This window comes from Sycon ciliatum, chromosome 4, assembly GCF_964019385.1.
Source record: "Sycon ciliatum chromosome 4, ocSycCili1.1, whole genome shotgun sequence".
Taxonomy (NCBI): Eukaryota; Metazoa; Porifera; class Calcarea; order Leucosolenida; family Sycettidae; genus Sycon; species Sycon ciliatum.
The window spans coordinates 25997435-26025262 of record NC_088646.1 but is presented as its reverse complement, the minus strand read 5'-3'; the positions used below and the strand labels follow the sequence as shown (position 1 = coordinate 26025262).

The following is a 27828-nucleotide window of genomic DNA, read 5'->3' as shown; positions in this document are numbered from 1 at the left end:
CTTCTTGATTGAATTTAGTTGTCAACTTGTCACTCCTCGGTCCCGAGAAAGTGCTTGGTCGGTAGCACCTTCATTTAGTTATGTATGTAACGTATCACGCAATCCTTCGCCAATATTCTCTCTCTCTCTCTCTCTCTTCCTCTGCCCAATGGCTCGTTTAACAGAGCAAGATTCAACAGGTGAAGGGTAAGATTCGCACAACGGAAGGAGATCGTGACCAGGTCAAGGCCCACATCGCTGAACTGAGACAGCTGTGAGTTACCAGCCCTCTGCGCTAGTCTGAAGTAGGAAGTAACAGACAGTTGAGATTCTTGCATCAGCATTTTGATTCATGTCCCCTCAAACCCCAGGCAGCTTTCAAGTTGAAGTTATTGCTAATGTTCGTGCACTTATCTGATGAGCAGATACACACCTTGAGTCCATGCGACACCAACTCGGCATCGTGGAACAGGACTGTACAGAACTACAACAGTTCGGTATGCTTATGATTACACAAGCTGGATGCCCCATATGAGTATGTGCATGCCCACGCACACACATGTTTGCTTAGGGAAAGGCGGTGGCACAGTGTGCCTGGTCTGGGGGGGGGGTCTGGCACGTTATGCCAAGCCATTATGTAATGATTTATGAGTTACAACCTCCTTCAATGTGATCGCGTGGGGTCTTGTTGGCTTGTGAAAGGCGATGTGAAAGATGCCCAGGCGGTGATATGGTTGTGGCAACTCTTCTGACACTGTTCTATCACTGGCGGATTGTTTTCAATGTTTTTTTTTTACAGGGCCATGGTAGACCGTGAAGCGGAGTCTAGAGAGCGCAATGCCAAGCTGGAACGGCTGCGGCAGGAGCTGCGTGAAGCCGAGGACCGGCTTCGCACGACCAATGACTTTCGCCATCAGCTGGAGCAAGCACTAAGGACCCATCAAGAGAAGCGCTACCACATGAAGTGAGCACATTGTAACAACTGTGTGAAGTCCTCTCGTCTCTCTCTCTCTCTCTCTCTCTCTCTCTCTCTCTCTCTCTCTCTCTCTCTCTCTCTCTCTCGGGCGTGACTGTTTCCTTTTTTTAGTCCGTCTGTATAGTGACTACACTAGTGGATGCCCTCGCTCCAATTGAATCTGAAATCGAAATATTCTGCATTCTGGGGTCCTATTCTGTATTGTGGAGCGAGTTAGTAGCTATGATGTTTTTTGGAAGTTGAGCTACAGTCCATTCATTGGAAACTGGCACCCTAACTTCTTAATTTGCAAGTATTTGTGTGTTGTTCCCTACGTGGGAGCTTGCGCTATTCCTGCCGACTTGAATTCCCCAAGTATCGCTGAAGTCGCACCAACCTCTTCTTTACATCTAAGTAGATGCAATAAGTTAGTCCCATTTTTCCGCAACAGTGGTAGCGATTTTTTCGGCGATAATGCAACCCTGCAAGAAAGCACCACTCCTTGCTCAATACACAATAGGGAGTGGTGCTTTCTTGCACGTTTGCCGAGTCTAAGGTTCCATGGACTTCTCGTGTGCTCTGCATGACAGCTATGAGTCAGCCAAGTGTCAAGCCAAGTTCAGGGCTCACAGTCCAATACAAAAGCATGGAGTCGCGCACGGCTTTGCGCGGATGTCGCGTAATGACAACTGACCAATCACAGGCCTCTATTCTCCTCTATTCTCAACTCTTTGATCCAGTCCACTACATCGGCCCTGATGTCCACGAAGCTGGTATTCGCTGTGCTTATTCAAAAAACCCAAACTCAGTGATCTACCGCAGCGTTTCACCATTTTCCCTCCAGTTTTCCGGCACGGATTAGCCAAAGTCTGGTCGTTTTCGCTTCGATTTCGGCGCAGCAATCGGAGAAGTGATCGGAAAATGTCTGGAGATTTCCACGCTGAAAAAATAAGCCATAGGTGATCAAAATCCGCCAAGAATGAGATGTAGTGGACATTTTTGAGTGAGTGCCACTCGGCGCGCAGAATGCCAAAAGTGCAAAAGCAGCACCAAAAATTCTAAAATAAATTTCTTGACCAAAACAGCAACAACAAGAACAACAACAAAATGATCCGCTGTACTCACCTTCCAGGGAGTCATTCCTCGGATAAGGCAGGGAAGCTCCTCTCAGCAGCGCTGGCCTGTGCAGATTTCTTTCGGCCAGGATCATGGTGGACTGAGTGGCACTTGCCTTTCTTCTCCAGGGCGACCATTCTCTGCTCGTGGTCTTGTCGAGGCTTGTGGCGCTCCAGGGCGTTCCTGTAGTAGGTCGCAGGTGCTGTCAGAGCTCTACCAGAGTGGTCGCTGGGTACTGTCTTCCTCAAAGTCTCTCTGGCTTGCTGAAGACGCTCTGCTGTGATGGTGCTTGAGTATTCCAGCATTTCCTTTCTGACGTGCTTCATGGACGCTTTGGAAACTCGCGTTGTGGTACAAGCACCTGCGGAGAGATTCTTGTAGAGCTGGAGTCGATCTGCTGTCGAGTGAAGCACATTCTCTACAAACAGATGTGTGGCCTGCTTCGACGCTTCGGACTCGTTCGGATGGACGTAGTTATCCGCAACATTAAACTGGCGTTCTGCGATGGCATGTTCACCGGAAGGGCGAAGACATGCTGCTTGTGCCACTGCCACAGGTGAGGCTCGGAGGTGCTTGTTGGCGCAGTACCGGAGCTGCAGTCCGCCAGTGCTCGGATCTCAGTTGCCATTGCATCGGGAACGGGCCAACGCTGCATCCACAATTGCATTTCGGCTGCCTCTCCCGCAACTAGCGCCAACAGCTCAAACTCCTGGAACCACCGTTGGCTTGTGCTGCCAAGAAGATACTGCTGGCGGTCCAAGACTCCCTCCTTGCAGCAGGCCGCAACAAGATGCTCCACGGACTTCAGCTTCAGTGCAGCGTTAACCAGATTACTGTACAGTGATATCGCATACTGCGGTGTCTGGGATGCCGCTACAGATGGCATTGCACCGTGTGTGTGAAGGTCTGGATGTTCGAAATTGGAGTTCCGAGCACACGTAAGACCGCCCGCCAGAACAGATGCCGTGTTTCTGTGTCTGCTCCAGAAGCGAACAGGAGAGGGAAATGGTGCCACCGACAGCCATGCTTCACGAGCGCATCCTTCACTGCCGTGAACATTGCCTTGTGTGTGCAGGAGAATATTTCCTGGTCACCATCATTCAGCACTGCCTTGAAATTCTCCGTCAGTGGCAGTGCAAAGGCCGGGTATTCCAGCATCAGCTGTGCCATGTTGATGTCAGCAGTGACTTGCCTTGGCCACATCCTTGCCAAATACCCGGAGCTGAAGTTCAACTCGGTATCACCGATCTGACACTTCTCCAGTCCGGGCATTATCAGGCGATCCAGCAACTCCAGGAGCATCGTCCGTTGCGCCGCAAGCCGGTCATTGGCTGCCATCTTGACGATGTTGCTCCATATGGAATAGTGAGTTTCACTGACCGGCAACCTCTCCAGCATCTTCTTTCCCAGCTTCACACATGCCGTGCCATACTTCGCCCACCATTTCAGGCTGGCGTGGATGTAGCTCCACCTCGTTTGTACGAATTCTTGCGGCAGTGGAGGTGCCTTGGCAGGATGTGCTCACTAACGTACAGGGCCTTGTAGTAGGTGGGTTTCTGGTGGTGAATGTAACCGACCTTGTAGTGAAGCTGGAAGAGGTTGAACTCCATCATGGTTCCGCGTTGTCCCAGCCCTTCACTCGTGCCATTCCGCAAGGCAATGTTCAGTATGTGGGGATAGCATCCCACGAACACTGTGGTGTTGCCGAACATGCGGCCAAGCTCAACAGCTTGTCCTTTCTTTGCTCCTGATTGGGTTGATGCATTGTCCCCGATGACTGCTGAAATGGCTTTAACTTTGTAAACATCATGCACAATGTGGTGGTCGACCTGTGCCTGGTCTTGGCCACTCCCTGATGCTACGATTGTGTTGGCCAGGACATAGGCGATTGGGCTCTGCAACTTATCGCACCACGTGTGGATGCCAACCATATGGCGCTCTTCACCGCGTTTGTTGCTGTCGTCAGCAAAGACGTGCGTGTCGTATACATTAGAGGCCAGTTTCTCTTGGAGCAGCGCTTTGTCAACTTCTGCTAGCAAGACATTCCAATCAGCAATTGTCGATGGAGAGACTGAGGTACCCAAGTTTGCCGTTGGCTCTTTTCCTGTTAGCAATACATGTGACAGTGACAATGCTTGTGCCATCTTCTGGTTGCTTAGCAAGCATGCCATTTTCATAAACCGTGCCTGTGCCATGAAGTCTGGCGTGTGTGTGCTCGTAGTAGTACCGTCCATCCAGCTCGACCGTATGCAAATTGCTTCTGTGTCTGGTATTCTCTTCTCTATTTCATGGTGTTCCCTTTTGTGTTTCGTTGCTGCACTTCTGGCACCGCGAAGAGCATTGGCTTGTTTCTTGATTCTTTCCTTCTGCCTTTCTAATTTCTGCTCAGCCGATAAAAGCAGATTCTGCATGGTACTATTTCTTGCTTTAAGCTGCTCTAGTTCGTTCTGCAAATTTGCCGATGACCTCGTGTCGGCCATGTCTGATGGTGGACTGAGTGCATGGTGGGTTCTTCTCCATATCCAGCGTCATCACTTACAGTTTGTGCTGCCTCCTAGTGAATGTGGGCAAAAAAGGAAACGCACAGTGACAAAATATGTTTGTTCCATTTACAATCTATTTACTTTAGCGACGGTGTTTGGCTGAGATTTTGTTGGTACCTGAGCATCCTCTGAAAAAAAATGGAGATACTTCCAGCAAGTTTATCTGACTGAGGACATGACGCCGACACGACAGGGATGACTTCCTCTTCGCACGGTATCAGAGGACTTAGCTGCTGCGGCACATCGAGAGCCTGAGGCTCCTCACTACATGTACGTGTGCTACTGTTAGGTGTTTTGACCTTCTTCGCAGGGGTTCCGAAACGACCAGAGTTTGACATCTCTTTCGGGATTTCGGATAGTCCAGCTCCAACAATCCATAAGCTGTACGGTTCCTTGATGCCATAGAAAACTCCGAGTCCCAAGGCTCGGACGATGCGAACGCCAGCGCAAGGGGAAAGTGCAAGAGGAAATAGGAAAAGTCGAAAAGACGCCGATCGCGTGAGAACGTGAACTGAGCCGCCGAGGCCGCAGAGCGCGCGGTTCACGTGAGCAGTCCACGCTTTTCGTGATTTGGCATGCCGCCTGTGAGCCCTGAAGTTGGCAGGAAGGCGCGAGTTCCAGTGTGGGAAGCAACCACCTTTCCTATTCTTTCCGTTTTTGAAATTCGCGCACCGGTCTCTTCGTACTTGGATGATACATTCCATTGTACATTCACACCAGGTCGCCTTGTTTTTGAAATTCTGGAATTGTCATACCGTAATGTCACAACAGTGGCCTTGAGTACGTTCTCAGCGGCGTAGTGGGTCAGTTTTAAATGAATGGACTGTATCTCCTTGTTGATAGTGTGCATGTGTAACGTTTTGTGTGACGATGTCGTTGTTTTGTGTGACGATGTCGTTGTTTTGTGTGACGATGTCGTTGTTTTGTGTGACGATGTCGTTGTGTCTGGCCATGCTCTACAGACTACAGTTGTATCGGGCGCCGAAGAACGGCCAGCCTATAATTTTACCAATTTTTAAGAACGGTCTATAGTCCATTTCAAAACTATAGACGCGTACCTAGGCAAAAACCGTTATGCCAGCATCTATACCACATAAAATCTGTGATCACTTTGTGCATAAATTTTTCCAAATTGGGTGTCTGTTATCCAATCGTTTAGAAACTATATGAGAGTAATTGTGGAGCGGACCTGAGCAATATTCCGAAAACTATTCTCAAAAAGCTCCAGCCAAATTTGAAATATTTCAAAACCCTACGCGTCTATAGTTTTGAAATGGACTGTAGGCTGGATTTTTCGCAGATAAGAACGGAAACCGTACTGTACACTATAATGTACACTCAGACGTATAACTCTGCATAAATGTACATGCAAGACTGTACCATCGAATAAGAACGACACTGCTGTGTTCGCTGAAATAAGAACGGGCTAGGCTAGAACCCTGACACCCCCCCCTGTTCTTTGGCGCCAGGCGGTACTATAATTCACAGCCTACAGGCGTGACATGTGAAATGCTTAGGGTGATGATGTCATTGTTTGTTCGTTTCCTGCCTGGTCATGCTATAATGCACAGGGGTGACATCAGCGAAGCACAGAACCAGGTTGATCAGCACAAGCGACGGCTTGAGCAGCTGCGCTCGTCGAAGCAGAACCGCGTGCAGGTCTTTGGCCGTGGCTACGCCGACCTTGTGCACAGGATTGACGCGGCACACAGGCAGCGCCAGTTCAGGAAAAAGCCAATCGGCCCCCTCGGTATGTTGCGATTCTCGGCTGTGTTACTTTTCTGGATACACCATAGAAGACTACATGTTGACGAGCACTGCCGCAACCACTACCAGTGCTCAGCGGAATTTAAATTTATAGGAGCATGGGGCTGGTAGCGGGCGGACTTGTGAAGCTCCAGGCCAAGTGGTAGCCTGTCAACTCCTCTCCATTCTGGCATGGGTGTTGTTCCTGACTGCAGCTGCCCTTCTGGTTTGGCCGTGCCTGTATGTTCTATAGGTCTGCATCTTAACCTGCATGATGAGAAGTGGGCCCTGGCCGTGGAGGCATGCGTTAGCCGTGGCATTCTCAGTGGCTTCCTGGTGGATAACGGCGAAGACAAGCGGGTCGTGCAGCAGCTTATCCGAGATGCGAGAATGGAGCGGCCGCCAACCATCATTATCACCCGGTTCCTGGTGGGTTTACGCAGAGTACACCGTGCAGTGTGCAGTATTCGTTTCCTGGACTGGACATAGTGCACATGCACACATGTAGACATACCGGTACATACAGACAGTCATATGTGTGCATGCATGCGCACACACACGCACGCACACGCAGTCATATGTGCCCACACACACGCACACGCAGTCATATGTGCCCCCCCCCCCACACACACACGTGTATTTGCATGACAACAACTGTATATGAATGTATGTGTAGGCACGGTGTGTATCGATTACAGCTTACAGGTATATCCAATTTTTTGTTTCAGAAAAGGGTACTTGTGTGTGAAAATTTCTGAATATGCATGTGTATCGGACTATCGGTTTCTATTTTTGCATGTGTTTCAGGGTTCTCGGCACGATGTTACAAGAAATGTAAGTACGCTAGAAGGATTCTCTGTGCTTTGAATGCTATTACAGAAATATTTACACTCGGGGGTGTACATACTAATAATTGGCTTTGTTCAAAGAGAAACGCTCTGCTAGCGTGTGTGACTCTGTACTTTTGCAATAAGGATCCTGTATGCCAACTTGCCAAGCATCAAACCTGCTTGTAAGAATGTTTGCTGGAAGAGCTTGTGCATGGCAGGGTGAAGCTCCTGTCGAAATCATTTGAGAGATGAAACGTCTAGGGATCAGTTTCAAATGCACTGTGATCATGTTATAATGTGCTGTATAAGCGCGTTGCACATTGTCAAACCTGTCAAGTATGAGTACTGTAAAACATTATAATTTAGGTGCATTGAAATTTAGGTGCCAGGGACCTGCCAGGTTTCAGGTGTAATGTAGAATTAGGTGACCAGCTTTCCCATCACATACAGTGCATACTCTAGTGCCTTTTAGGTGTAATTTAAATTTACGTGCCTGTTTTCTCTACCGAAATCACCGAAATTAACATGTTTTACAGTACTGCATGATTGTGGTGGGTACTAGGTTGCTAGGGTTCCGGACTGCACTGTTCAACACCCCTATAAGTACACAGCCATGCCCAGGTCGGACTGCACTGTTCAACACCCCTATAAGTACACAGCCATGCCCAGGTCGGACTGCACTGTTCAACACCCCTATAAGTACACAGCCATGCCCAGGTCGGACTGCACTGTTCAACACCCCTATAAGTACACAGCCATGCCCAGGTCGGACTGCACTGTTCAACACCCCTATAAGTACACAGCCATGCCCAGGTCGGACTGCACTGTTCAACACCCCTATAAGTACACAGCCATGCCCAGGTCGGACTGCACTGTTCAACACCCCTATAAGTACACAGCCATGCCCAGGTCGGACTGCACTGTTCAACACAGCCATGCCCAGCTCACCGCTGTGTAGGGGGTTGCTAGTAGTACAATCTACAGTACTGCACAATGGGCTGCTCAGCGTGCATGTATGTTTGCAGTAGTTTGCGTACACTTGTACTGATTTGTGTTTTTGCTGCTGCGTGCATTTGAGGCTGTGTCTGTTGCGTATCTGTGGTGCATTGCAGAAAGCACACACGAATCACCCGACTGTGATGGATGTCCTTGACATTGACAATCCGGTGGTGTTCAATGCACTGGTGGATCAGGTGAGAGGAAAGGCTGTCGACGATATTACGTCTTACGTCTCCTAGACAATGAAATGAACTCTTCCTTTTCTTTTCTTTTCACACCCTCAGGCCGAGGGCTAATTACTAGTACCCCACCGGCTGCAACACATTACACGCGTATTCCTCAACATTGAATAGATAACATCCTTCAAAAAAACACCTGTCTTGTTTCCTGTGCTCTCTCTCTCCCTCTCTGTCTCTCTCTCTCTCTCTCTCTCTCTCTCTCACACACACACACACACACGCACGCACACACGTACCCTGCCCCATCCTCACTTCTGAACCACACACATACTTTGTTTTATTCCCGTAGCTATGCAGAAGACGTTACTTCAGTAACGTCTGGCGCTAGCCAGGGTCCACACAGCTTTAATTTGGTGTTTGTTTGTGTGTTTGTTTGTTTGTGTCACGCCTGGCGCTATTTTGTATCTATCCCGTACTGTACCGTACCAGCAAAGACAGCTGGCCACAATATTTTTGTTTGTTTGTGCCATCGACATGCCTGGCGCTATCCCGTACCTGTCCCGTATCATCAAGAGTACGGTACCATCAAGAGAATGAGTATATATGCGAAGTGTATGGGGGGAATGCATTCAGTGCAGTAACATTAAATTTTGTGTGGATTTGTGTGCGAGGCCGAGATCCCACTAGCAGGCTGGCTGGGCCGCCTGTCGACCAGCCCGGAAATCGCATGTAGGCCGATAGCATAATAATTATAACGTATATACAGTCATGTAGATGTATAGCAGGGAGTCATATTATGTAAACGACTCCCTGCTGTATGGGGAGATTTTCTGGAAAGAAATACGAAGTAGGGAGACGAGTAAATGCAATCAGAATGGATGTTAGTTGCCGTCAGTATAATAATAAGAAGAAGAAGAAGAAGAAGAACGCCCGTGATCGGCAGAGTCAGCGCCGGTCCCAGGAAACGTCAGGACAGACATCCCGTCGACTCCAGAACGCCCGTCATCGGCAGAGTCAGCGCCGGTCCCATAGCTATGCAGAAGACGTTACTTGTACTTCAGTATCTCATTGAAACGTTTTTGCAAAACAATGATTTAGCTAATCAAAGGAAAAAGCATTTCCATCAGTTCTAACAACATGCACGATGAGCTAGGCAACAAAGCATAGCGCAGGGCCCTGAGCTTCCAAGCTCTCTCGTTTGGCATCCGGCTTCTAATGCTATTGACATGGTCCTGTGTGTGTGTGCGTGCACTCGTATGTGTATGTTCGCATATGCGTGTGTGTGCATGCTGTGGCATTTTTTTCCCTCAGCGCAACGTTGAATCTCATGTTCTGGTGCACGACGCCCAGGAGGCGCGTACGTTCATCTGGTCACGTCCACCGCCGCAGCGCTGCTACTCGGTGTACACGGGCGCCGGCGATGTGGCGTACCCTGACAAGCGCTACATCTCCAATCGCGCGCGCAACGTCATGTGCCTGCAGCAGAACGTGGACGGCGAGATTGCTCACGTCGAGAACGAGCTGCGTCAGTGCAGCACCATGCTCACAAAGCTCTCGCAGGAGAGAGACGAGCTGGAGCAGCACATCAACGACGCCAACCGCGAGCTGCGCAGCTCGCGCGGCAAGCTGAGCCGCGACCAGGACAAGCAGAATCGCCTGCAGGCGGACATAGCCGAGCTGGCCAGCGTGGAGGAAGAGGAGTCTCGTCCGCTGGACATCGCCACACTGGAGGAGGACATTCGCACAATGGACCTGCGCCTGGACGAGCTGCACACCGACCTGCAGGAGCACGAAGAGCAGGTTGCGCACATTCTGCCGCTGCTCCGCGAACAGCAGGAAAGACAGCATGAGGTCACGTTGCAGCACGACGAGATTGGCCGACGTGGCAAGGCCCTCAAGGTAAGACATAGTCTTGACGATACTGCACTTCCTTTCAGTGTACGTGACTGGCCTTGGTCTATCGTCTTGATGAGCAAGTCTTACGTCAATCTATGTGTCTTTTAGCAGTTTGGAATATGCTAGTAAATAGTAGGGGTGATACAAATATACTGAATATTCGAGTACTTGCTCGGTTTTTTCAAAAATATCGTACTCGGAATAAATCAGAGTACTCGTTCATACATTATAAATGCATTTACCACAGAAATCTGCAGTTTTAGGGCAGCAGTCTGAAGATATTGATGTGCAGACTGTGTGGTGAACATTTGTATACGCGTAGACAGAGCCCAAATGATCCCCAAATCACTATACAAGAGAAAATGACTGCCAATCAGTTCAATCAGGGTTGTATCATGTGCTGTTTAAGGCCCTTGCCTTGGTATGCAAATTTTAGGAGATGAAGAATACTCGAACATTCGATCAGAGAAAATCAGAGTACTCGAACTCGGGATCTCAGTGCCAGCTTTCACCCCTAGTAAATAGTAGTAATGCAATTTCTTTTGACCTGCTGTATGTATGTTCCCCGGTCACCTGAGCATCGCGCAAACTTTGCCACCGCTGCGACCACTGCGACTGAATCGATCACTTCACTGCCATTGACTTTCCACGCTTAATCATCTCCCACAGAGCGCTCAAACATTTGCTGATCACCCAGCACAACCTGTCCTCCAATAAATGGGTAGAGGGAGAAATCCTGAAGTGGCAATCTCCGAACCGAAACTACCAATTTCACCGCCAACAAACCCAGCTTGATTAATGCCTGCTCGCGCTCGGTGGATCGCCTGGGGCTGTGTAGAAGTGCATTAAAAATGAATTATCTTGGTAATAGTGCATCTGTAGTTTTATCATGGACTATAATTTGTCAAGTGTCTGTCTGCATTGTACGCGAGTGCATGCGTGGCGTGTGTGCGTGCGTGTGTGCATGCGTGGTGTGTGTGTGTGTGTGTGTGTGTGTATGTGCGTGCACGCGTTTGAACTCGTACGTGTTCAGGATGAAATTGGGGAGGTGGAGCGAGACCTGGTGAAAACTAGGCAGCACAAGGACCACTATTCGAATAGCTTTGCGCAGAAGCAGAAGGAGATTGAGGACCTGCAGCGCCGGATTCAAACCCAAGAGAAACTTATAGCGGTGAGTGCTGTTACACTACTATTAGTTTTGAAATACCTGGACCCACAACTGTCCGCTAGGCCATGGGTACTTGTATACACACTGTACTTAGTGTGCTACTACACTACTGTCGGTCACCAAAGAACTGGGGGGGGGGGGGGGGGATCAGCCTCCTAGCCTCCTAGCCTAGACCGTTCTTATCTTCATGTACTACATTCTATGCGCAGTTCAGTCACCGTGTATACATTGGTATGCTGTGCTTGATGAAGTTCTAGCCTGGCCGTTCTTCGGCGCCCGGCAGTACTGTACATGCAGTCCCCAGTGCATGTGTACATAACTATTGGTTGATGTACACTTGCCACGCTGTGTGTACCCACCATTGTACGTGCCCATTGCAAAATCACCCATACACGATATTAGTCGTAGAGAATTGCAGTGGAAAGGTGGAAATCTAACCAGGCAACGTAGATGTTGTGAGTCCATGATGTTTTGCGTGACTATAGCACACGCAAAACACACACACACACACACACACACACACACACACACACACACACAGATGAAAACACATACCGGTATACACTGTCTGTTTTTCCGTTGCAGGACACCGAGGGGAAGGTGCAAGCGGCCTATCCAGAGCGCTCCACGTCTCGTCGTTCCGTGAAACACTTGGAGAGTGAGCTTCGCCAAATGGACAAGGCTCTGAGAGAGAAGGACAAGAGGTGGGTGCAGTGCTTGTGTACAATGCCATGTATTTGTTACTCTTGTAATTCACTGCCTTCAAATAGACTTGAGTAGTTTCTGAGTTACACCATTAACATTAACACTATTCTGATGTACATGTATCATCACTGAAATCGGCCATGCTGCTTTCTGATTTCAGCGACTTTCTCTATTCTATTCCTTGACGCACTGAAAGGTAGAAGAAAGAGCTGCGGAAACGATTGGGTCTTGTATTAGTTCATGTTTGGCCACTCAATCCTCCTTCCTTTAATCAGCAAGTGTCCCTGCTGCTTGTGCTGTTCCTGTTTCTCAATGTATCATGTAGCCAAGGTAACCGTGAGGAGATCACGGCCGAATACCATGAGGTGTCGCAACGCTTCACCAAGCTGCGGCAGGAGCTCAAGATCCTGGATCAGCTTGGCCAGGTACAGGCATAGTTTTGCACCGTCAGCAGCAGTAGCAGCAGCAGCAGCAGCAGGCTCCTGTTTTCCTTGTTTTGCTGTTAGCACTCACTTACACCGTCATTGTGTTATGCATGCATATGCAGAGCTGCTGGTCTTGGTTGATTATTGCCAGCAAGGCACGTGCGTGTTTTTTTGCCAAATAAAAAAGGGGGAAATTCTGCAGATCTGGTTTAGTGCCAGTTGATTGACTGCATTGTAGTGGAGCTTGTTTCTTGGTTGAGCTGCAATCATGAAATTGCAAGTGCAATCCTGAATTGAACGCTGTGTGGTTAGAATTGATTTCAGTCCACATGACTCGCACATAAAGTTGTCTGCAAGTGAAGACTAGACTGGTCTGCCCACTTGCCCCCAGCTAGAAGTGTAGTGATGTCCACGTTCATATACATAATGAACGTGTGTACAGTCCTGCCGTTAGTTCCAAATTTTTCAAAGCTGTAATCCAAAGCTCACACGGCACACTGTACTGGGCAGTGCAGAGTGCACGGAACCAGTTTCTGTGTCCGAGATATTGACATACGTATTGTATTGTGGGTGCTTGTTCGGATAATTTGAAGTTGTTTCCTGGCGACCTCGTATGCCGACTTATGTGAATTGAGATTCTGAGTCGGTCTAAATTTGGTTGAATACAGCTTTGACGTTCTGAGTGCCACTGATTTCACATCCTCCCGCTCAAGTTGTTGTTCGGTGTAACTGTTCCTTTGTCTTTGTTTTCAACTGCACGTATGCGTCAATGTAGTGGTGTTTTTCTCATGGTGTTCATGTGTAGAAACTTGGAGACGCCATGATCAAGCGGCAGGCTGCCTTCAAGCAGATCCGAGATAAGCTGGAGACGCGCTTGAAAGTCTACTTTTTCATGTTCATGAGTCGCCGTGGTTACCAGGGGAAGTTTGAATTCAACCACGAAAGCGAGACTCTGGACATGCATGTAAGTTGATGAGAGTGGAGACATGAATGATACCGACCCTGCTTATGCGTGTACTCGTGCATGATAGTGCTGATGCTCATCACTCTGAGACTATGCGGAGGAGGGGAGTATAGGCTCAGGTTCTACGAGCGCCGCCGAAAAATCTGGCCACTACCGATACCATGGATACATATTACAATAAACAGTGATCGTACGCATTTATGGCTGTGCTGCGTGGTGGCTTAGTAGCTTGCATTTTAGTCTGTATCAGCACAGCACTGAGTGCATGCAGGGACATAGCCATTGCATGTGCAGTGCACTACATGTAGTGGTATTGTATTCAGGGACATAGCCATTGCATGTGCAGTGCACTACATGCAGTGGTATTGCATGCATGCAGGGACATAGCCATTGCATGTGCAGTGCACTACATGCAGTGGTATTGTATTCAGGGACGTAGCCATTGCATGTGCAGTGCACTACATGCAGTGATATTGTATGCAGGGACATAGCCATTGCATGTGCAGTGCACTACATGTAGTGGTATTGCATGCGGCCCATGTACCCTACAGCTAGCATAGCATTGAGCGGATTCTTTTGGCGACGACTGTAGTACTTGTACCTCTATTGCCGTACCATTGCCCCGGTTGCTCTGATTACTTACCGGATGATGCCGTGAGTTGTTGCTCTGAGGTGCTATTGCCTATTGGCCTTCAGCATTATTATCATGTCTCCAGCTATGGAGCTGGAACCCATGACCAACAAGTGTTGCATTTGCTCTGCCATGCTCGCTTCAGGTGAAAGTTGTGGATGATGCAAAATTGACTAAAGACACAAAGACTCTGTCCGGTGGCGAGCGGTCATTCTCGATGGTAGCCTTCATCCTTGCACTGTGGGACGTGATGGAGACACCATTCCGTTGCTTGGATGAGTTTGATGTGTTCATGGTGAGTCAATGATGTATTACTGTAGAATACCGCCAGAGCACCCGGTCTCTCTCTCTATCTCTCTCTCTCTCTCTCTCTCTCTCTCTCTCTCTCGATCTCTCCCCACCTTGATGTACAGGCAGGGAAAGGGTACAGGGTTACTGAGGTAGACCCCACCTTGATGTACAGGCAGGGAAAGGGCCCAGGACTGCCGAGGTAGTACATGTACAGTGTGAGAAAATGTGAATGGAACTGTAGTGCCTTGCACCGGCCCACTGTTATGTGCAGCTTGCTACCGCTCGGAGGCAAAGCCAGCATGGAGTGACTGTAGCCAGCATGGAGTGACTGTAGCCAGCATGGAGTGACTGTAGCCAGCATGGAGTGACTGTAGCCAGCATGGAGTGACTGTAACTGTGTGTGCAATGTACTGTTGTGGACATTGAAATCCGATGGGATGACCGGGGTCAGCGCCCTTACTGCCTTAGCGCGTACATGCACTGTAATTCACGTCCACACTGTAAAAATGGACAAGCAGTGCTCGTGGCTGCAAGGCCAGCGCCCCGTAGTCCCATGACTTCTCAACGGATTTCAATGTCCTCTACAGTACGTGCCGTATGGTGTAACGCTACAGTCGGGACTAGCTCCCTCGCCCCACCTCCAAACCACAACCAGGAAGGGGTCCAGCTGGCTGAGCGCTCTTGCGCTACTTTGCGGTGTTTTTTGTACATGCACTGTAATTCACGTCCACACTGTAAAAATGGACGAGCAGTGCTCGTGGCTGCAAGTCCAGCGCCCCGTAGTCCCATGACTTCTCAACGGATTTCAATGTCCTCTACAGTACGTGCCGTATGGTGTAACGCTACAGTCGGGACTAGCTCCCTCGCCCCACCTCCAAACCACAACCAGGAAGGGGTCCAGCTGGCTGAGCGCTCTTGCGCTACTTTGTGGTGTTTTCGCAAGGCATGCATGATTATCTCCAGCTGCTTTTGATCGTAGAGTAGATGGCGCAGAGCTGCAGTAACTGGAGCGGAGTCCACTCTCACCATGTCACTGTATAGCGTTACACCGTGCTGGTTATGCTGACCAGAATGTCAATCTTTCACCAGACACTCTGCTGGTACGGGTGTAGGACATGATGCAAACTACTAGTATGTGGATCGGCTTTTTTTTTAACGCTAGAAACACGAACCATTGTCTGAGGGGATTGTCATTGCGGCTGTGCTGTTGATTTTTGAACTGTCCAGGATCTAGTCAACCGGCGTATTGCTATGGACATGTTGCTAAGCGCTGCCAGCACCAATCGCAAGAGGCAGTTCATACTGCTAACTCCGCAGGACTTGTCGTAAGTTATTTTGCATCACTGTGATTTTCTTCAAATTTCTGTTACCATAAAGTCGCGGATAAAAGCCGGGCTTATACGCATATAAGCCGCTTTCTGCATCAGGCTTGTATGCAAACCATGCTAATATGCACCACTGATATTTTTGCCAGGCTTGTATGCACGAGACACGCGTAGATCTACCACTGACTACCAGTATGGCGGCAGTTTTACTATGTATGCACCGTACATAGCGCATGCACTCTTGACCTACCTGATCCGCGCTCGCGTAGAAGCCAGGCTTCTACGCGCGACAGGCTTATATGCATTTGACCCGTTTGATTTTCAGGCTTTCTATCTGCGATGTGCTTGTATGCAAACCCGGCTTTTATCTGCGACTTTACGGTATGTGTACTGGCTACCGGTGGTAGTAGCAACAGGCGGCTGAAGAGTGCAGGGAGGAGAGGGGTAGAGCATCACTGTGATTTTCACACAAACACGCACACACAACACACACAACAAACACACACAACAATTACACAGTTACCCTGCGATTTGTGGGCCTGGAGGACGTGTTCGGTATTTTCTTTTCTTTTCTCTTGTTTAGGAACTGGTCCAATAAGGACCATGTGCGTATTTTGCGCATGAAAGATCCCGTCCGCAATCAACCTACTCTGGATGCCCATCTGGTACAACAGAATGCTTGAAGACAAGAGTGGTGGTCCATGTCAGTCATACATGTTCATAAACAAAGCAGATGACAATCGCAGTCTCATGTAATCAACAATTCATATTTTTCAAGCACTGATAATCATCAAGCTTTGTAGAGTGTGTGTGTGTGTGTGTGCGTGCGAGTGTGTGGTGGTATATGTGCGTTGGTCCTAGAACAGACAAAACATAATAAAGATCAGAGAACATCTGATAGCTGTGTAGGGTTCCAAACAGAACTAGTTTGCTATTAATTTTAGCGCTGTCCGTTTAGCGGTCGTTGTCGAATGAACACGCCTAGCTTGGCTGTGCTGCTGGAGGCTGCCTTTCCCGTGGAGCTGCTCTTCTGCGTTTTGCGCCTGCCTTTCACCGTCAGCTGGTCTTTATCTGATGATACAGTTGCTGCTGCTACTGCTGTACTTGCTCCCTGTGGGACAGAACGCGCGTAGCAGTTTTAGAATGTTTTCATCCCATCGAATTGTCCACTATTGTCCACATGTACATCTAATTGTCTAGTTGTCCACTACTGTCCGCTATTGTTAGTTTCTCGTGTTTTTACCGTTTTGTGGTCTAACCCCCTCTTGACTGATCCTTGTGACTGCCGAGCTGTGTCTCGCTCTCCTACATATCTGCCCCCCCCCCCCCCCCTTTTAATCTTTCCAGTTATCTTTCCAAAGGAAGTGGGCCCAATTGTCGCTTCATTGCTACCAATAGACTGCTGGTACTTAGCTGGAGTATAGCCACGTTGTGTGTGCCACTATATTCCCTACTCGCTATCTCTCTCTCTCACCCCTACAGAGTACATTTTAAAGCGTCATGGCTCTTCAGCGAAAACAAACAAAGTACACGGCGAGATTTTCCACTGACCTGTTGTTTCTGTTGTGTTGCTGCTCCCACCGCCAGTCTGTTTAGTGAGCCCTGCTTCAGGTAACTGATTTCGGCACGCGCTGCGTCCAAGTCGCTCTCGAGCTGCTCGCGCCGCACCCGCTCGTACTCCAGCGACTCCTGTAGTTCTTGGATCCTGTGCATGCAGCAGCACATGTAGCATGCCAGGCGAACAAACTGGACTTACACAGTGGTCCCTTTATAATCCGGCACCATTTGTGCTAAAGAAATTCTGCTGGATTAGGGAGGGTGCTGGATTAACAAATCTGATCTACTGTTGCAATGTGCATGACGAGGACATTTTGGCTAATGAAAATTGTGCTGGTTTATGCAATGCCATGCATGCCGGATTCGAGAGGGACGACTGTACACAACATGCACACAGCTGTTCTGAGTGTGAACATCGAATGCATGTACACAACTACACTGGGGGCAAGGAATGCAAAAGAAAGCATGTGAAAGAAATCATGATACGAAGGTTGATTTTTCAGGCCAATTTTTCATGTCTAATTACAGTACTTGCACATGTATTACGATGTGCAGCATGCTAGCAGCTACAAGAGCTGCCTTTCTTCTTTGTTTGTACCTAGTCTAACTGTCCCTCCAGAAACTTGAGGAGAAATTTCGGAAACATCGCGGAAAACGTTGCGAGGTAAAATGCCACAACTTACGTGGAATAATGCGGACTGTGTCAAAAATTGCGCGAATATTGTGGCACAATTGCGGAAATTGCGACCGATTTTGGTACACGTACGAGTTGTACAGCATAAATCATGCATGACAAAACAGAACATGTGTTTTGGACAGTGAGTCGTATACAACTTCTTGGTTTTGGACAACAGTGTAAGTGCTCGCTGTTCCTTAGCAGAAATATACCGAGCCTTATTTTTTGACTTTTCAGCCGTTGGTTTGCCCAGAAACTTCTCCATTCCGGTGTCGATCTCACAAGTAAGCTACTGACAAGCTTGAAGAACTAAACGACATCGACGAAAGACTTGAATATCGCTGGTGCTTTTCAAGTACGAGCTCTCGTATCAAGGACAGTTTTCTACAACGCGGATGATTTTTCGAATATCGCGGACTTTCGTTGAAATCGCGGAAAGCAACGTGGCCGCGGAATCGCAAGTTCCTGGAGGGACAGGTCTAATCGGGTCCTTCAGACAGGCTTGATGTTTTCGTTAGGATGACCTTTAAAATAATTATTTCACCACATTCCATGAGCACTCAATCAGGCAAAGTCAACACCACGCTCACTTGTTATTGGCAGCTTTTTTCTCGTCAGCGTCGTCTTCCACGTCCATGCGATCACCGCCAACTTGCTCAAAGTCGACCTTGGCCAGCTCAAGCAATCGCTGTAGCTCGTGAACCTTAAGACGACTCCGCTCTGTACACACAGGCAGCAGCAGCAGCATTCCAACAAACAAGGTTACGGGCCAATGGGTGCGCACTTTACGTGCAGTGAAGCAATGCTGCAAACTAGAATGTACAGTGAAACCTGTCTAAGCCGACCGCTCAAGGGACCTGACAAATGTGGCCTCCGTGTACAGGTGGTCGCCTTACTCAGGGTCATTTGACTGGAAATAACACCCCTTGATCCTGGTTGTAGTGGTCCTCTGAGGCAGGCGGTTGCCTTATCAGAGTGGTTGCCTTATCAGAGTGGTTGCCTTATCAGAGTGGTTGCCTTGACAAGTTTTACTGTACAGTATATTGTTCAGCAGCTACCATATACGGTATACTTGTAGCACAGTGGTGACAGATCTGAGGCACCGGATCGCGGTGCTACGGGTTGCTGGTTTCAAATGCTCGTCTAGAGGTGTCTAATGTCGAGTACTCACCTCTTGCTTCCTCGTGATAGACAGCTGGACTCATGGCATCGGCTTCATCATTAGCATCCCCACCGAGTAGTGCCACGCATGCCAAGTGTGCGTAACGCTGTGCTATGTCCTTGCCGGATTCACCAGCCGCGTTCAACAATGTCACTTTGAGAGGAGAGAGAGAGGAGAAAAAGAAAAAGGCCTTTTTCATGGGGTGTCTAGAGTAAAGGAACTGTGTTACATGTTAGCAACTGTAACCAAGGCACATAAGTGTTAGCAACTGTAACCAAGGCACATAAGTGTGAGCAACTGTAACCAAGGCCAAGAGTACATGAAAACCAGAGTGTGCAGCTTGGGGCCTTTTCTGCTATGGGTGTCTGTCACGGCGAAATTCCGTGATTACATCATATTTGGCCCAGATCTGAGGCGGGAAATGGCGTAGTGCGTACAACTGAGCTGCAGTTGTGCAGAAAGAGACCTGCTTGAATCCTGCTTGTACGAACTACATCACTAAAATGATGTAATCACGGAATTCCGCCGTGACAGCCACCCATCCGAGCTGCACACTCTGGTTTTCATGTACTCTTGCCAAGGCACATAAGTGTTAGCAACTGTAACCAAGGCACATAAGTGTTAGCAACTGTAACCAAGGCACATAAGTGTTAGCAACTGTAACCAAGGCACATAAGTGTTAGCAACTGTAACCAAGGCACATAAGTGTTAGCAACTGTAACCAAGGCACATAAGTGTTAGCAACTGTAACCAAGGCACATACGTGTTAGCAACTGTAACCGAGGCTCATACGTGTTAGCAACTGTAACCAAGGCTCATACGTGTTAGCAACTGTAACCAAGGCACATAAGTGTTAGCAACTGTAACCAAGGCACATAAGTGTTAGCAACTGTAACCAAGGCACATAAGTGTTAGCAACTGTAACCAAGGCACATAAGTGTTAGCAACTGTAGCAAAATACAAAAGTGTTGAAAAAACCAACTACCATAATCGTAGTCAAAGACCATAGTGGACAATCACTAACCATCAGCTCCGTGATCGATCAGGTACTTGAGACATTGTACCTGGCCATTACCTGCCGCTGCAGACAACATCAGACGTGGACACGAGAAACATGGAGCACTGATTCACAAACAGAACAAGATGAGGTAGTAGCAAGTTGGTGTATGGCACCTTGTGAAGAAGTGATTCCACTGCCGCAGTGATAACCGAACTCACACTTTTGCCCATGGAATACAAGTTTTCTGTGTCAGTTTGTCAGCAAAGGATCATCGGATGGAACATTAGTCTGAGCCTGCCATACAAGACCAGTGGAAAGGTCGCAGAAAGTGCAGCAGACTTTTCATGATACTCCAGAAAATGCCGTACAATAATCCCTTTTACCCTGTGTTTTGCCTGTGCTTGCCCTAGGGGGTACGAGGCCAGGGTTACGGCTCACGGGACAATACAAAGCAGGGAGTCGTAAAAAAGGTGTTTTACGACTCCCTGACACAAAGCAAGGGCATTGGGGTGAGAAGACCACATTTTCTTGCTAAAGGCACAATAGTCTGCAGGGCTGCCCATTTGCATTGCAGTCCACAAGGAATGCATGCACTGTATTCTGTACTCGAGCATACAAAACTTATGCCAGAATTCACTGTGGCAAAACGGGAGAGTAAGGAACGCTATAAATCAATCACCACTCTACTGCATACCTCTATGAACGAGAGTGGCGCCTCTTTCATCCCGGTCATTGATACTGATCTGATGACGAGCCAGTAGAGAGTGTAGCAGCTCTACGTTGCCCTGGTAGGCTGCTGCATGGCCTGGGTAAGCTAGATCTAGGGGACCAACCACACACACACACACACACACACACACACACGCACATGCACATGCACGTACGCACACACGCACGCGCGCGCGCACACACACACACATGTACGCACACACATACACACATGCAGCACTCAATCTACAGGATCAAGCATACACACAGAAAAACACAAGACTCGATCCTGTCCCATCTCAGTCACATCAGCTTGATGTTATTCTTGCAACTACATGATGTAGACTAGCAGATTCAGGGGAGGGGCAAGGGTCTGCCGGAGCACCTCTTTTTCAAACAGAGTCTGGTTTGCCTAGGTAATAGTGATGGTAGAGTACCACCAATCCCAGCAACAGCTCTTGGAAGTAGTATATAATGGCGGCATTGGCCCCATTTCAGGGCAACCCTAAATCTGTCATTGCTGCCCTAAACACACATCTAAGCTGCAAACACATAGGTGCAGTGTGGTCAGTCCACAGGCATGACCGACATTGCTGTGCATCTTTGGGACTGGTTGAGCCCAGCTTTACTGCCGCACATGTACCATACAGTCACATCACAGATAAATCACGTGGTGCACTCCACTGGCACAAGATGAATCAATACCATACCATACCATGTCTGCCTACGGTGCATGTACTCACTGAGTGCGTTGTTCGATTACGCACTTGCACTTGAATCGATTCATGAACAGAATCTCGCCGTTCGATTTCATGTCATGAGCCCTAGAATCGATTCAGAATCCATTCACCCTATTCACATGGGGTGATGTGAACTACCAGGGGCGATTCATGAATGGATTCATGAATCGGTTTGTGGGCATAGTAATCGAGTTGGGTTTAGCTGGGTTTCTCTACTTACTTGTGTCCTGTTGGCCACCATGTTGTGTGTCCAATTCTGCAGAGGGAAGACATCCAGACAATGCATTTGCTACATCTTTTTCTAGGACAAACTGACCAGAAAATGACATGTCAGGTCACGGTTAGGCTCCATAAAACATTCTTCAAAGTGCATCAGGCAGCTTCCCCACGTTTGGAAAAACGAAGCATTGACTACACCACTGATGTACACTGTACAGTCATGTACTTTGAAGTAAAAACTTAAAGAAAATCGAACATAAGCATGGCCCTCACATCCATCTATCGCTGTAGATGCACTGAGTAAGTAAGTTTTCTTAGCAATGCTCAATTACACAGTCCAGTTTGGTATAGCAGCAACTACTGGTGAGTACTTTGAAGTACTACTTATCGAATCGTAGGCGTGTTCCGTACCAACGTTATCAAGGTAGTCCAGACACGACTGCTTGAGAAAGCTGCCCGCCAAATCTTTCATAGTCTCGGCTTGGTCATTGATGCTGGTTAGTTGATGTTGGACATCACTTACGGCAGACATGATGAACTTCACGCAGGGCAAATGACCCTGCGATGCAGCATGATGGCCTATCAACAAGAGCAATGCCGCAACATTGTACAATGAAACTGGACACTGCAAATGTCTCTTTCATTACAGCTTTCATTACAGCTTTCATTACAGCTTTCATTACAGCTTTCATTACAGCTTTCATTACAGGGCATTAACTTATCTACAGTCATGTATACGGTGGACTCAGATTTCTAGCTCTCCGGCCACGTGCCATGGACACAACAGGAAAACAGATCTATGAAGGCCAGGACTCCCATGACATATACTTCGAGTACTCGGCACTTCCGCCCAACACAACTTGATCAATCTCTGTATACCTACTTGTAATGCCTATCCAGAGCTCACTGACTTGCCAGTTTGAGCACTTTGGCAAGGTGCGTTTGGGTCAGGTTTAAATCTGTAAGAGTTTCATTGCTATCAGGTTTAGCCTTGTTTTCTCTGTGCTGCGCTGACGTGTCCACAAAGGACGAAACAGTTGTGTCCGTAGATTGAGTAATAAAATATTCATTCACCAAGCACAAGTTGCATCCATCTCTTACCTGGTAGGTTCCCACTGCCGTCTGTAGCCTTGAGGTCGCCTCCCCAGCGAACTAAAGTCTACAGAATGCGCACAAAGATGATGGAGAAAACCAAATTCACAGTAGCAGTGAATCTCTACACTTTTTTGTTCCACCGGATTTTCGTTTGTATTGAAGCTCTGCATGTCGTGCATCGAGTACTCTGACCAGTAGTCAAGGTTCTTTCAGTAGAATATTGTGCACAACACCAATTTTAGAAAGACTCTTTCGCCAAAGTACACTATACATACTTGGCACAACGGGGCATGAAACTATCATCGCTTCAAAATCACCAAGAACCTAACAGAATCTTGACAAACACCTGGACGAAGTCTTGAACATCTATTGCTAGTATCTGCATAGTCACTCACCGTCATTGCTCCCAGTCGGCCGTGATACGCTGCTGAATGCAGTGGAGACCAGCCAAGGATATCTGTTGCGTCGACCGCCTTCAGCAAGAGAACATATACAAGAGATGGGCCAATGTAGGGCAGACGCCACCAACTTTCCCCTTTGGATAGACTGAGAAAGAATGTGCAGGACTGGTATAGATCATGCAGGAATCCACTAGTACTCTCCCTTGAATAGGTAATATTCAGAATCCTTACAAACCACACTGTCAACACCTTTGCCAGTACGTACCGCACCGGAGCGTAGCAGTGTTTGCAGCAGCTGGTTGTGTCCATGAACTGCAGCCAGGTGACATGGTGTAGAGCCTTGCAACAGCAATCGCACATTTCAAAACGGAAGCAATGAGCAGTGCAAGTACAAGGATGTAGCCACACAGAGGTGTGACAGCTCGGGTCTGACCCAGTGATGAACAAATTTGTTAGGGAGCGAAATTCAGTACAGTCCATGTGATTCCCACGTAGCAATGCCTGATAACTCGAACTTAAGACTGGGCACATACACCTTATGAGAAGCCTCTCGAAATCCGCATAACATTACATAGAAAATGTGCGAGGCGAGGCGTAACTAAAAGCCCACTTTATGTGTGCATACGAGCAGGTTTTTCTGGCCAGTTCAGAGTGCCCGGAATCCGTGTCAATAAACGCAATATGCGACAACTCTGAGTGACAATGTGAGCATTTTACATACGTATTAATAGTTAATACGGCATACATGTAGTGTATTGTGGGCACACGTTTGGATAACTAGAATGTCAGCAAGGACCCCAGCCACTTTGTTTAACTAGAATGTCTGGATTATTAGAAGGTTCGGTTCTGACCCGAAATTTGGGGTTCCCAACTGCCGTTATCGATGTACACAAGTGTACAAGTGCAAACTCCACCCTCAGTCACAACTGCTCTCACGGCCAATCAAATGTCAAGGCAAGTTGGCCGGAAAAGTGTGAGTCCAACACAGCGAGCAACCAATTTCTTATATTTAAAAATACATTGAGATGGTGTAAGTAGAGTTGCACACTTGGGGAGGGGGAGGGGGGGGGGGGGGTACTGTTGTTGCTCAAACCATGCACAGAATACATTGCCACGACTTACCTCGATCATCCTTGCAGTCGTGGCGTGCACCGTGGGACAAGAGTGTCTGGTTGCAAAAACCAAGTGGGAAAATAAGGGGCATTAAACACATACACACACACACACACACACACATACACACCTTTGACCTTTGACGCCCATCGCCGAAGGCGATGATAGCAATGCTACGGCAGAAGCCATAGCAACTTGTGCTGGGATTGCACCATACACACATATATACACACATACACACACACACACACAATGAGATACTAGCTATAGCGCTCTGGTGCTTTGGTCATCTGAGTCGGCTACCATGGTTACTAAATGAGCGAGAACTAATCGCCTGTGTAGGTGACAGCAGAACCACCATCTAATCAAGAGTTCATATCCCCTAGCCCTGCCAATAGAGGTAATGCGAGTAATTTCATGGAATGAGTCAGCGAATTTCTAATGGGCGCTAAGCACGCAGAGTGATTCGATCGCTAGCACATGCGCAGGGCTGTGCAGCGACTTTGCCAAACATTTCAACAGATGACGTCATCGCATAACCTCTATAGCCACAATAACTACAGTAAGATCGGGCGCCGTAGAATACTTCGCTGAAGAACACTTCGGCTGTAAAATGGCACTAAGGCGAGACCAAAAAAAAACAGAGATTCCCGGGCCCTCCCGCACCAAAATCGAGCCAAAGCCATTTTTTTTGAGCAGTTCATATACATGTACAGTACTGATCATGTGAGGAGACCAGTGACGTGGGGTCACCGTGATAAACCCGGGCTTGTACGACTCCCTGCTGTACAGATCAGGGCAATTGTTGGCCGAAATACAGACAAATAATGAACGGGTAAACCGCGCCGCGTACCTGTTTTCTGTAAAAAAATGAATACAATTTACCGGAAAATACTGTAAAAAAAAGTTCAGCATGGCGTGCATTGGAAACAAATTAAAAATTCGCCCGCCCGCACCAATTTCACATGGGTCCTGCCTGGGAATCTCGATTTTATTTTGGTCTTCCCTAATTGAAGAACAATCCAGGCTAGATTTTCAGATTTTAAAAGAACTCGTGTACTGTTTCTTTATGTGTTTTTTTCCACATGGCATGATCTGATCATATCGTGTCATGCTCTCCATGATCGCGGAATAAGAACAAAACAACTAACATTTGAACATTTTAGAAAAAAATACTAGGCTGCGCCTTGAGCCCAGGCTGCGTTCTTCGGCGCCTGATCTTACTGCATAGTGACTGAGTAAAGCCAAGCACGGAATACATAACGGTGCGGTGCATGCCAGCCCACCTGAGCGCACGCGTCTTGTCCACGGATGGTGGCAACGTGTAACGCCGTCCACTGGTGCTGGCAACGCAACGACGTGTCCACTTTTTGCCACAGCAGCCATTGCAAACACTATCATGAGTTAGATTAATGACCCAGGCCAGAAGGGAGAGAGATAACACACACACACACACACACATCAACACACACACACACCATTTGACCATTTGACGCCCATCGCTGGAGGCGATGATAGCGATGCTACAGCAGAAGCCATAGCAGTTTGTGCTGGGATTGCACCATTCAACAGCTTGCAAGGCTGAAGAATTGACACACACACACACACACACACACACACGCACACACACACACGCACACACACACACACACACACACACACACCTTTGACCTTGACCTTTGACGCCCATCGCCGGAGGCGATGATAGCAATGCTACGGCAGAAGCCATAGCAACTTGTGCTGGGATTGCACCATTCAACAGCTTGCAAGGCTGAAGAATTGACCGTCACTATTCAGCCTGGTCTACACCATACAGCTATTTTGAAGTGACTTTCTCTGGCCAGTGAATCCCTATTTTTGGTCTTTTCAATTTTTTTCCCGCACACACATCACACCACATACTCCGGCATGCACTGGCTGTTGGTAACCACCCAGGAGAATGAAAGGAAAGTCAGGAAGAGTCTGAGAAGAGAAGAAAGACGTGTGTGACCAAAATCGTCGGGAATCGAACCCGCAATCTATCGATTGGAAATCGCTGCACATACCACTGCACCATATAGGACACACACACACACACACACACACACACACACACACACACACACACACAGCATATTGGCATGGTGCTGCTGGCGTACCAGGGCGGGAACGGGTAACACAGTGAGGTATCTTAGAATGTCCCATGGTAGCATTTCAATCGATTTGCCATGGGCAAGACAAACTGCCAACATGCCTGTGCAGCTATTCATTCAAACGTACTACAGTCCTGCTCAATGAAATCCAGTCGCGTCACTCTAGTTTCCGCCTTCACCATTTCGCAGCCCAGTATCCAGGTATCAGTTGCAGGTCTAGGGCTGCCCAACGTCCGAGCATCAGTGGTGCCGTGGTCATCATGTACCAACTGTCAACAGTCCACAACTAACTCAGGCGCGTGCTCGGCAATGGGCACGGGGGGCACGTGCACCCCCCTAAAATTTCCAATCTGGGTAATTGCAATTGTAATGTATGCAAATATGCTCTAAAATTCAAGAAAGGTTGCAAACGAATTGCAGAAAATTGCCGGGGGGGGGGGGGGCTCCCCTCGGCTCCCGTGCACCCCCCTAGTTGGGGGGCCGAGCACGCCCCTGTAACTACAGTGCAGGCAACTGAAATCCGACGCCCAGGGGGTTGGATTTCAGTTGCCAGCACTGAGTCTGTACTTACTTCAGAACTTTGACACAAGGCCGCAAAGCAATAGTAGCCAATACCAGAAGACCAAAGCAAAACATGTCGTCGTGTGACTGGTACGACCCCGCTAGCCTCTTATCGACTGTAATTCAGTCAGTCAAGACTCCAGCTCCACGACTGGTGATTCTCGCCAACTACAACTACCGGTACTTGTACACCTACACAAATACATGTATCCCGCCGCATTGCATCGTCGTCTTACCTCCACGCTGCCATGCAGAGCTGCTAAATGCAGAGCAGTGAACTTGTCCCGGCCCTGGAACACCGCAGAAACGCTTAGTCCTCGCTTGACACTGGACTCGAGAAGGGCCACATCGCCGGAGAGAATGGCCTGGAGCGCACTTTCCTCCAATGTACCGCCAAGGTTTTCTTGTTTCTGCTGCCGCGGCTTCTGCTGCTCCAGGTTTCGCTGCTGTAGTCCGAGGGGTTTATCCAGCGTTCGAGTCAAACTCTGCCTGTTTCCGCTGGTGCTACTGCTTTGCAGAGGTCGCCGTCCGCTCGCACTGAGACTTGCCATTGTATACAACGCGAAGCATATATCCTTGTGCCCGCTCCACAGACGACAATCGGTTTCTTCTGCGCGGGTCGCGCTAGTTCACACCCATCGCAAGGTGATATCCATCGCTTGGAACTCGCGTCTTTGTAGCTTGTATTTATTTTGATTCGCAAGTAGTTCGA

The 27828-nt window shown here is 48.3% G+C and overlaps 2 protein-coding genes across 3 annotated transcripts in view; one reads left to right on the top strand and one right to left on the bottom strand.

Moving 5' to 3' along the window:
- The window catches only part of LOC135815302 (structural maintenance of chromosomes protein 6-like), a 24663-nt gene extending 7361 nt beyond the window's left edge, over positions 1-17302 (top strand). Inside the window, exons 11-24 of the mRNA XM_065328577.1 lie at positions 165-253; positions 779-943; positions 6165-6343; positions 6593-6768; positions 7147-7173; positions 8282-8362; positions 9659-10246; positions 11277-11414; positions 11997-12115; positions 12442-12541; positions 13347-13505; positions 14282-14431; positions 15655-15752; positions 16336-17302. Of these exons, the coding sequence (XP_065184649.1) occupies positions 165-253; positions 779-943; positions 6165-6343; positions 6593-6768; positions 7147-7173; positions 8282-8362; positions 9659-10246; positions 11277-11414; positions 11997-12115; positions 12442-12541; positions 13347-13505; positions 14282-14431; positions 15655-15752; positions 16336-16435 (2169 nt within the window). The 3' untranslated portion in view covers positions 16436-17302. The remainder of the gene's footprint in view (positions 1-164; positions 254-778; positions 944-6164; positions 6344-6592; positions 6769-7146; positions 7174-8281; positions 8363-9658; positions 10247-11276; positions 11415-11996; positions 12116-12441; positions 12542-13346; positions 13506-14281; positions 14432-15654; positions 15753-16335) is intronic.
- On the bottom strand, positions 16432-27828 carry LOC135815303 (ankyrin repeat domain-containing protein 42-like). Of its 2 annotated transcripts, XM_065328578.1 has the most exons (14): positions 27353-27828; positions 25710-25817; positions 24433-24478; positions 23576-23649; positions 23305-23382; positions 22916-22973; positions 22226-22393; positions 21816-21851; positions 20842-20967; positions 20172-20228; positions 19157-19300; positions 18576-18705; positions 17304-17457; positions 16432-16863 (listed from the first exon to the last, which is right to left on the bottom strand). In XM_065328578.1, the coding sequence occupies exons 1-14, from the start codon at positions 27665-27667 to the stop codon at positions 16693-16695; spliced, it is 1665 nt and encodes a 554-aa protein (XP_065184650.1). In that variant the 5' UTR covers positions 27668-27828; the 3' UTR covers positions 16432-16692. The 2 variants fall into 2 exon arrangements, with proteins under 2 accessions (XP_065184650.1, XP_065184651.1); XM_065328579.1 differs by lacking the exon at positions 23576-23649 and having other exon boundaries at positions 27353-27497.

Bases quoted from the DNA above. Each gene is read 5' to 3' on its own strand.
- LOC135815303 (XM_065328578.1), bottom strand. From the start codon at position 27,667: ATGGCAAGTCTCAGTGCGAGCGGACGGCGACCTCTGCAAAGCAGTAGC. The intron at 22,394-22,915 runs GTAAGAGATGGA...TCTTGTTGATAG, and splicing joins CGGCAGTGGGAACCTACCAG to GCCATCATGCTGCATCGCAG. The intron at 20,968-21,815 runs GTAAGTAGAGAA...TTGGTCCCCTAG, and splicing joins TGGTGGCCAACAGGACACAA to ATCTAGCTTACCCAGGCCAT.